Here is an 11287-nt window from a genome sequence, read left to right as displayed (position 1 = left end):
CTCACACGGCATAAATAAATCCCTGCGCCTTGAATATGTGCGCGATATAAATTGCATAAAAATAAAAAAATGAAAAAATAAAAAAAATCCCTGCGCTTAGAACTGTACCCACGGAATACGCGCGATATAAGCCTCATATTGAAGCCTCATATTGATTGATTGATTGAATATGCCCAGACTTGTATGTGGGATACAAGCATCCCTCCGCTTGGACACATACCCCAGATCTATGGCCTGGCTGATTTCTGTGTAGAGAGGGAATGTTTTGCACAATTGCAGATTACATACCTGACTCATATGTGACCCTCCACCACGGAATGAGTCGCATGTCACCTTTTCATGATTTTCATATTTTTACATTTTCCTAAAGAATTTTTTATTCTCTATCCAGTGGTGAAAACCGTTTTTAGAAAAGAGCGAGTTATAAGCCTGCGACTATGGTGACCCTCACAGTGTTACTAGACACCCCCCGGACTTATATTATGCCTAGCGCAGAACCGCGTGAGGTGACATGCGACTCATTTCGTGGTGGAGGGTCACATATGTTAATCTGCAAAATTTCTTCAGCAAACAGTTCTCTCTCTGCATAAGAAGCATGCTGCTAGTTTCCTGATTTAAAAACAAAATTGTCATAGTGAAAGGAATGCTCTTATTAAACGCAAAAGTATGGGCAGATCTGGAATGGTGGGCACTGTCATTTAAACATGAAGTGGTGTATCTGTAACACAGGGGTGATTTTGTTATTTCAGTTGTTGTTGAATGTATGTAAATCATTTCTATCCATGGGAAGGAATATGTACTTTCAAATGACAGGGACATTTTTGTGCATTTTTAAAATGTTTGAATAATTTTTTTTTTACCAGGTCAGTGCGAATAGCAACTATTCCAGCTCTTGGGGGCATCATTGAGAATATCAGCATTAGAGAGGTCAGTATGTACTGCATTCTTTTTTCTCCCTCTCATTTTCTGTGTGTATAATGTGTATGCCAGCGTTTCAAGTTCACATGGATTTGGTGAGTAGATATAAAACATGGTACCCGTTTTTCATTTTGCTTCGAAATTTTCATTTCATTATATTCTTATTGAGTGTCCAGAGGATTGCTGGACATGCTTGAGGATTTGAATTTCAAAGAAATGTATGAGTTTGCTATCAGTCAGGAGACCAATATATCTGAAGCCTGTTTTGCGACCAGAAGAGTGGCAAGAAAATAACATTCATTCATAGTCACATTCAGCCACACTGCCACTCAGCTGTATTGCAGCAGATACAGCTTACGTTTAAGCCTTCTTATTCCAGTAATGTTTTTTTGGCTTTTTGAGCAAACCCGCAAAGTCTTAACAGAAACCATATTCTGTGAATCTTAGTTGCAAAACACACAACTAATTATTTTGTAATATGTGTATGTGTGTTTGTGTGTGTGTGTGTGCGTGCTTATGTGTGTGCTTGTATGTGTGTGCGTGTATGCGTGGGTGCATGTGTGCTTTTGTGTGTGAATTCATGTGAATGTGTGTTTGTGCAGGTGTTGGACAGGGTTTACATGCAGCTGCAGACGTTCTTCGATGACCCGGTGTACCGTGACCATCACTCAGTGCATGTGGAGCTGATTCGAACCCTGGCCCGTTGTGGACCCAATGCTGAACCCAGGTTCCAGGATGAATGTGAGTACTCTTTTTATTTTTGTGTCATTTACTTGGGGGTTGAAGGGGGAGTTCCACTGTAGCTTTCTCTCTTTCCTGCTGTGTGTGTTACTCGTGTGGTTGTGTTTATATCATTGTTTTCAGTACAGTGGTACTCCCCATGTAAGACCTCCCAAAATCTGACAAATTTAGGTCTTAAAAGGGGGGGGTCTTACATGGGGGGTGAGGTCAGGTCAGAAAAAGACAGTGAGAGAGAAAAAGTCAGTGACAGAGAGAAAGAGAGAAATACCTTCAGGGTCCGTCGAAGTTGTGGCATAATTACAGTTGTGGTTTGGTGAATGAATTTGATAATCTAATTCAATAAAAAGCAAGAGGTATGTATTTTTTCTATATTTTTTTACTTTAATTGTATCCTCTACATGTATTTAAAAAAATATTTGGGAGTCAAAAGAGTTTATGTTCATATGGGTGTCAGTATTTGGAAGAGGACTATACACCTGTTTTCTTGGTCGCTGACGATCGATTGAATCTGAGTTTTTCCTACCTCAAACGACCGCGCGATCGAAATTGCCGTTTCGCTCTTACGGCTCCGTTTCACCACTTCCATCCTCTGTTCCAGAGTCAAAATTTTCCTCTTCTTTCCGCGCGATTGAGCGTTTGAAGTTGAAGGAGAGTTCGAAGCCATGGTCGAAGAAGAAGATCGTTGATGCTCGCGCGTGTGTTTGTTGATTTTTCGAAAGGAAGTGGACAAAGAAAAGGGCATGTTGGGATCGTAAAATTGTGAACGCCGGACATGCGCAACCGAGACCTAAACGCGTCGTCTGTTATATTTCGACCGGCCGAGTGATTTTTGCGATCTTTTTTCAGAGATTCAAGCAAAACGTTACGATTTTTTGTTAGGTTTTGATTTGAAAATGTCGTTACAAGGTCGCAAATTGTAACAACTAGTCGGTCGCAAATCGGGTTCTGGGGGGAGTCGGCCATGGGGGGTGATTTATATAGCAAAACTAATCCGTCAGCAAGAATGAGGTCTGAGAAGGGAGAGGGTCTCTGATGGGGGGGTCGTTCGTCGGGAGTACCACTGTACATGTATTATCAAATAGGAGTTACACATGGTATTGGACAATGGATTAAACTTTAGTCTTAATGGTCCAACGTTGTGTGTAACTATGGTGGTTGCCTTTGTTGTCATTATTTGATTCAAGGCAGTTGATCCGATGTTATTTATTTACTCTTGAAACTGGTGAACTATACTTGTGATTGGGATTTTGGGAGCATGAGAACACTTCATATATTCGCTGCCAGAGTGCATGCATTATTTTGGCAGGCCAGTCTGAGTTGAAAGACCTTTCTTCAAGAAGAGTCAGATATCATATCATCAATGTGTTGGGATTCAGAAACTTTATGTATGAGTCACAAGAGTATAGGAATGCAAATTTTATAGGAATGCTGTAATTGCATTAGGCCATTAACCTCTTGCAATGGCCTAGGAGAGAGAGAGAGAGAGAGAGAGAGAGAGAGAGAGAGAGAGAGAGAGAGAGAGAGAGAGAGAGAGAGAGAGAGAGAGAGAGAGAGAGAGAGAGAGAGAGAGAGAGAGAGAGAGAGAGAGAGAGAGAGACTTGGTTTCTCTCCCTCTCTTTCTTTGTTCTTTTATTCCTTGAATTGGTCTGTAGCATCCATGGACCTGTTTGTTCATCAATATGATTAAACAAATCAGGCAACAAAAGGTATGGGTATTATACTGACATGTCTTGCTGGTAGAAATTGGTAAAGTCCTAGCCTTCTGTGTTTGTAATGATAGTTATTACATTCTCAAGCAAGCAAATCTGTCTGTTTGCTGCTGTGTCATTGGTGCCATAATGCTAGTCTATCTGTCTCTGCCTCTCTACCTCTCTCTCTCTCTGTTTGTATGTGTGTTTTTTGGGGGTCTGTTCTGAACATCTAACATAACAGCAAGAAAAGGCTTTGCCAGTGGATAGTTAGGTGATGTGATTTACATGTAATTACACTGATGCAAGCATTTAGGCGAGTGATTGTGACATTTAGATTCCTCTTTCTTTAGGTCATTCTGCTACTATTCTTAAAGTACATGTATCTGTTTCTTTATAACTCTAACTCGCCCTCTCTTTCTCAGTCTTTTTGAGTTTGACATCTTTGTCCAACTGGCACACATGGACACCTGTAGACAGCTACATGTCATATTCATACTCATATACACCGAAACAAACACAGAGTCAGACAAACACTGCCACTTACACCCACCACCACAACACACACACAGGCAGGCAGACAGGCACGCACACATACATACACATACGCAGATGTGCAGGCACGCACACACACACACGCACGCACACACGCATGCACTCATGTGCGCACAGACACACACACACACACACACACACACACACACACACACACACACACACACACACACACACACACACACACACACACACACACACACACACACACACACACAGAGGTTATTTGTATGGCCTGCATTCTTTTTTGTACAGTTTGTATGCTTGCTTTTGTGTTGTTTTTGTGTTGTTTTCCATTCCATTCTAGTTTGGTATTATAGTTATGCTGGCTCTCTTTTTGGTATAGTTCAATGTTTGTTTGAAAGTATCTGAGCATTTTGGACAATGTTGTGATGGCAGCTGTTGATTTCAGGGTATGTGAATTTCAAAACTGTTTAGTTTTGTTTCAAGCAATGACTTAGGAGGACCGGCACGGTTGGCCTAGTGGTAAGGCGTCCGCCCCGTGATCGGGAGGTCGTGGGTTCGAACCCCGGCCGGGTCATACCTAAGACTTTAAAATTGGTAATCTAGTGGCTGCTCCGCCTGGCGTCTGGCATTATGGGGTTAGTGCTAGGACTGGTTGGTCCGGTGTCAGAATAATGTGACTGGGGGAGACATGAAGCCTGTGCTGCGACTTCTGTCTTGTGTGTGGCGCACGTTATATGTCAAAGCAGCACCGCCCTGATATGGCCCTTCGTGGTCGGCTGGGCGTTAAGCAAACAAACAAACAAATTGACTTAGGAATGATCCAAAGAGAGATAATATTAATGGCTGTTGATTGTTCTCAACACCAAGCATTTAGCTAGGGATTTGGATTTTCCAAAGCTGTCATATCGAAGATGAGTTTTGACAATTTTACAAGCCATGTGTGGACTTGTGGAAATGAATCAGCTTAATTGTTCAGAAACACTGCTTATGCTGAAAAGTCAGCCCAGTTAGACATAGAAATGTAAGACAAAACAACATATTTTTCAGTCAGTACCATAATTATGAGGCAACACAAAATAATGCAGTACAGTACATTTATATTTATTGTCTGATGCTTTTAGTACAAAACAACATAAATCACAACACACAGACACGGACACAAGCATACACGCACGCACGGATGCACGCATGATCACATGCACGAACGATCACACACACACACACACACACACACACACACACACACACACACACACACACACACACACACACACACACACACACACACACACACACACACACACACACACACACACACACACACACACACACACACACATACACACACTTAGAGCAGAAACCAGACACTATTACACCATGCTGCACTAACAAATGTCCTTTTCTACTACATGTACCTGAAGTTTTACAGACGAAATGTATTAAAACAGGGTATATAAATAGAATGAAATGAACATTACAGAACTGCAGAAAAGTTAAATGCCACTCATCAACAGCATAAGAAAAGTACATACAAATTTAAAATTCTTTGGACACAAACTGAATCCATGAATAATTCTTTAGAGTTTTAAATTTTATTTTATTGAGTCACTTGAGAAAAAGTGACTCTATGTAATCGGTCAGTGTTAGTCTGTCCGGCCGGCCGGCCGTCCGGCCGTCCGGCCGGCCGTCCGTAGACACCACCTTAACGTTGGACTTTTCTCGGAAACTATCAAAGCGATCGGGCTCATATTTTGTTTAGTCGTGACCTCCAATGACCTCTACACTTTAACGATGGTTTCGTTGACCTTTGACCTTTTTCAAGGTCACAGGTCAGCGTCAAAGGAAAAATTAGACATTTTATATCTTTTCTCGGAAACTATCAAAGCGATCGGGCTCATATTTTGTTTAGTCGTGACCTCCAATGACCTCTACACTTTAACGATGGTTTCGTTGACCTTTGACCTTTTTCAAGGTCACAGGTCAGCGTCAAAGGAAAAATTAGACATTTTATATCTTTGACAAAGTTCATCGGATGTGATTGAAACTTTGTAGGATTATTCTTTACATCAAAGTATTTACATCTGTAGCCTTTTACGAACGTTATCAGAAAAACAAGGGAGATAACTAGCCTTTTCTGTTCGGCAACACACAACTTAACGTTGGGCTTTTCTCGGAAACTATAAAAGTGACCGGGCTCAAATTTTATGTGAACGTGACTCATTGTGTTGTGAATAGCAATTTCTTCCTGTCCATCTGATGCCTCATATAATATTCAGAACTGCGAAAGTGACTCGATCGAGCGTTTGCTCTTCTTGTTTTTTGATTAAAAGGAAAATTCTTATGATTTTCCCTATTGCCCTTTTATGATGTACTTATTTTCGTCAGAAAGAAAGTTTTTGTTTTTTTGTTTTCTTATCCAAAAACGAAAGCAAATGCATACGCCTTCTTGGTTGTCATAGCACTGACATTCGTACACTGAACAAAAAAGCAAGTAATTTGTGTTCTGAAATTAGTGAACAGTTTTGAAGTAGTGAAAAGCAATACCCAGGCAGCAGCACAAAAAAGATTTAAAAAGAAGATAATGATCGAGGCATTTACCTGTTGGTTATTACTCATTCACAGAGAATACATGTTTAATTTTAATGCATGGTTATTGCACCTGATTAGTTCCATCATGCAGGATCCATAAACCTGTGGCTTGATTTCAAGTCAGCTAGCTCAACACCCTGCAGGCTGTTATGTTTTGTGTGTGTATTAGCTTGGCACTTCTCACGTCTCAGCGATGGATGATGATGATGATGATGATGATGATGATGATGATGATGATGATGATGATGATAAATGTTTTGTAACACCCTCACGGTTAAACCATCAGGGGCATCTTCCCGGGTGTTACCCCGACTTAAGAGGATTTAAAAAACAATAATTTTTTTTTTAAATGAATAAAAAGGGCCGCCGCGATGGATGTTTTTGCTATCGTGCTCGAGCTCCTAGCCACCAAGGCACCAGAGCTGGAGGTTGGTATCAAGTAGTCGTGGAGTTGGTTTAGAGAACCGGCTGGGTCATTGTGTGTCAGTGCTATAGTTGGTAAGGCTGTTGCTCAAAGGGCTGTAGGGGCACTGGGCCAGGGTTGTTCAGGGTACGGGTACGGGTACATATAAGGGAAAGTGAAGATGCTGATGCCAGAGGCTTAGAAACTACACGATTTTCAGAGACACATACACGTGGTACTCCTCCTCTCCTCTGTAAGTGAGTCTAAGTATCTCTCAGACCTGGGAACCCATACGATTTCGCCGTATTTTGTACGCATGATTGTCGAGAATACGATCAGTACGGTCAGTGGAAAAAAAATACGACCAGAAACATTTCTAGACTACTAATTTTCTTCACAAGCCCATCTCGAAGCCGATCCAATATTTTGACACATGATTACAGTTTTTGTCAGAAAACATTGAAAAAAAGCATTTGTTTTAAATGTATAGGTAAACTTAATTAATGGTGTGACGGACGCGTGTGAGGCATGCTTTAATCATGGATGTTCATATGCTGTATGGAGTACACTCATTTTTCTGAAAATACACCAAATTTGTTTGAGAATACAGGGGTTCCCAGGTCTGATCTCTGATCACAACACAATAATCAATCCTTTGAAAGGTCTTGTCACATAAATTATCTCTGAATACTTTGTTGAATGGAAAATAGTACACTATGAGTGTGAAAGGTCGCATCACATCTGTATGCTCTCTGAAATACTCCATTAAATGAAAACAAGTCGCGTAAGGCGAAAATACAACATTTAGTCAAGCTGTCGAACTCACAGAATGAAACTGAACGCAATGCAATTTTTTAGCAAGACCGTATACTCATAGCATCGTAAGTCCACCGCTCGTGGCAAAGGCAGTGAAATTGACAAGAAGAGCGGGGTAGTAGTTGCGCTGAGAAGGATAGCACGCTTTTCTGTACCTCTCTTCGTTTTAACTTTCTGAGCGTGTTTTTAATCCAAACATATCATATCTACATGTGTTTTGAATCAGGAACCGACAAGGAATAAGATGAAAGTGTTTTTAAATTGATTTCGAAAATTTAATGTTGATAATAATTTTTATATATTTAATTTTCAGAGCTTGTTTTTAATCCAAATATAACATATTTATATGTTTTTGGAATCAGAAAATAATGAAAAATAAGATGAACGTAAATTTGGATTGTTTTATAACAAAAATATTTTTTTTACAATTTTCAGATTTTTAATGACCAAATTAAGTCATTCATTAATTTTTAAGCCACCAAGCTGAAATGCAATACCGAAGTCCGGCCTTCGTCGAAGATTGCTTGGCCAAAATTTCAATCAATTTGATTAAAAAATGAGGGTGTGACAGTGCCGCCTCAACTTTTACAAAAAGCCGGATATGACGTCATCAAAGGTATTTATCGAAAAAAAGAAAACAAGTCGCGTAAGGCGAAAATACAACATTTAGTCAAGTAGCTGTCGAACTCACAGAATGAAACTGAACGCAATGCCATTTTTCAGCAAGACCGTATACTCGTAGCATCGTCAGTCCACCGCTCATGGCAAAGGCAGTGAAATTGACAAGAAGAGCGGGGTAGTAGTTGCGCTAAGAAGGATAGCACGCTTTTCTGTACCTCTCTTTGTTTTAACTTTCTGAGCGTGTTTTTAATCCAAACATATCATATCTATATGTTTTTGGAATCAGGAACCGACAAGGAATAAGATGAAAGTGTTTTTAAATTGATTTCGACAATTTAATTTTGATAATAATTTTTATATATTTAATTTTCAGAGCTTGTTTTTAACATATAACAAAAATAACATATCTATATGTTTTTGGAATCAGAAAATGATGGAGAATAAGATGAACGTAAATTTGGATCGTTTTATAAATTTGTATTTTTTTTTACAATTTTCAGATTTTTAATGACCAAAGTCATTAATTAATTTTTAAGCCACCAAGCTGAAATGCAATACCTTCTTCTTCTCTTCTTCTACGTTCCCGGCCATACATCTAGATGTCCAGTCCAGTGTTGAGTGCAAATCCCGCAGTCAGCCGCAGTGATGCCGCTGTCCCCCACAGCTTTTCGCGGAGCTCCACTTCACTCGGCCACGTTTGGCGCCTCAGGGTGTCGAAGGTTGGACAGGCCTGCAGTACGTGCTCTGGTGTCTGGGGGCCTGTGTCACACGGGCATTGATCCGTGTGTGAAATCTTCAGGCGATAGAGGTGGGAGAGGAGCCGACAGTGTCCAGTTCTGAGCCTGAATATGGTGACTTGCTGTTTTCGATCCAGCTGATGGATATCGTCTTCCTCGGCCCCCAGGAGCAGACGTTCCCTCCAGGCGGCTCTGAAGTGACTTCGTAGGAGGGTCTTTTTTTCTCCGTAGGATGAGGGGTGTACTGACTGTTCCAGCTTGCTTCCCTCCTTGGAGAGTCTGTCCGCTTCCTCGTTGCCACTGATTCCGCAATGGGAGGGAATCCACTGTAGGACGACAGTGGTTTTGCTGCTGAGGTAGTGCAGTTCCTGCTTTATGTCTTGCAGGATCTGTTCTCTCTCTCTGGTCTGAAGGCTCTGCAGGAGAGATCGGCAGTCTGTGAGGAAGACTGTCTGGCCAGGTAATGCCTCTTCCTGGTTCAAGGTCTGTGCTGCGAGGTGCAAGGCGTGTGCTTCAGCTCGGTAGTTTGTGGAGACTAGGCCAGTGGCGACAGACTTGCGGAGCGAGCTGCCGTCAGGGAACTTGATGTAGACACCGCCTCCCCCATTCCTCACAGCATGCTCGGCTGAGCCGTCTGTAAAGACTTGGGTCCAGGTGGTGGTGGGGTAGTCCCTGTCTAGTGTTTCCAGGGTCAGGGACTTGAGCACTGCTTCTGGTTGCTCTTGCTTTGCTCCAATCCCAGGGACGTCAAGGATGATGGGGGGGACATCCAGTGACCATTCCTCATAGTCTTGGAGCATTTCCAGTGGTTGGCCAGTTGATGGGGGTAGAGAGCCTTTGTGCTTGTGCTGAAGTGCCTTGATCAGGTGGTTTGGGCTCTGTCGCTTGATTCGGTTTTTGGTTGGGGCTTGGAGTGTGGAGTGCAGTGGATGGGACGGGAGCCTCTTCATCTTCTCACTCTGCCTCAGGAGTTTTTCATCCCGTCTCTCTTCCAGGGAGGTCAGGCCTGCCGTCTTCTCCAGTGCCGAGATGGGGGTAGTCTTCATGCCTCCTGTGATGAGTCGCAGGCCAGCATTTTGGACCTTGGCCAGGTTGTCTGTGTTGGTTTTGGCTGCAGTTGACCAGGCGTTTGAGGCATATTCCATGTGGGGTCTGACAGATCCTGTGTAAACTTGAGTCAGGATCTTCATGTTGGCGCCCCACTTTGTTCCAGACAGTTTCTTCATCACAGCCATTTTCTTGGTGGCTTTGCTGTGCATGACGGAGATGTGCGGGGCCCACGTTAGCCTTCTGTCCAGTTTCACCCCGAGATAGGTTGGGGTCTCTTGCTGAGGGATGTTCTGGCCATCGAGTCGCAGGGTGAACTCCTCTTTCTTGGGGGAGAGTGAGCAGCATGTGGCCTCGGTTTTTGTCCTGTTGATCGTGACCATCCACTCTTTGGCCCAGTCTGAGAGGTGGTTCATTGCTTCCTGCATTCTGCACGCTGCTGTGGTGATGTGTTCTGCTCTGGTCCATACAGCCAGGTCGTCTGCATGGAGTGCCCTTGAGATGTGCATGGACAGGTGGTCAGCAATGTCATCGATGAAGACAACGAAGAGCGTCGGCGCGATACAGCTGCCCTGTGGAACGCCCTCTCTGATCTTCACCAGCATGCTTGTCTGTCCTTCCAGTTTGACTCGGGCTGATCTCTGGAACAGGTAGCTATGGATCCATGCAATCATCTTTCCGCACACGCGTTTCTGGAGGAGCTTCAGGAGCAGACCTTCCTTCCAGACCTTGTCGAACGCTCGCGTCAGATCCACAAAGACGGCCAGCGTCTTCATTTTCTGTTGAAAGCCGTTCTCAATGTCTTGGGTGAGCAGTGTAATCTGGTCCTCCGTGCTTCTGTTTTTTCTAAAGCCAGACTGGGTGGGGTTGATCAGCCCGTTCTTTTCCAGGTGATGCTGCAGGCGGCGGTTGACCATGCGTTCCATCAGTTTGCTGAGGCAGCTGAGGAGGCTTATGGGGCGATAGCTGGTCTTGTTGTGCCTGTCTTTCCCTTTCTTCAGGACTGGGGTGAGGATGGCCTCCTTCCAGCTGAAAGGGAAGACCCCAGAGTTCCAGGACTGGTTGTAGATGCCCAGAAGCTTCTGTTTGGTGTGGCTGCCAAGGTGTCGGATCATCTCGTTGGTGATACCGTCCTTGCCTGGAGCTTTCTTGTTCTTGAGCTGTCTAGTGGAGCTTTTCAGTTCATGTATTGTGAAGTCATCAGT

At 43.0% G+C, this 11287-nt stretch overlaps 1 protein-coding gene across 1 annotated transcript in view; it reads left to right on the top strand.

The window, feature by feature from the left end:
• Window positions 1–11287, top strand: part of LOC138974041 (RAB11-binding protein RELCH homolog) — a 140443-nt gene that overhangs the window by 33729 nt on the left and 95427 nt on the right. Inside the window, exons 22-23 of the mRNA XM_070346749.1 lie at window positions 864–927; window positions 1521–1659. Of these exons, the coding sequence (XP_070202850.1) occupies window positions 864–927; window positions 1521–1659 (203 nt within the window). The remainder of the gene's footprint in view (window positions 1–863; window positions 928–1520; window positions 1660–11287) is intronic.

The sequence above is a fragment of the Littorina saxatilis genome, linkage group LG1 (genome assembly GCF_037325665.1).
Source record: "Littorina saxatilis isolate snail1 linkage group LG1, US_GU_Lsax_2.0, whole genome shotgun sequence".
NCBI classification, from domain to species: domain Eukaryota; kingdom Metazoa; phylum Mollusca; class Gastropoda; order Littorinimorpha; family Littorinidae; genus Littorina; species Littorina saxatilis.
This window is presented reverse-complemented; position numbering and strand designations above follow the sequence as displayed.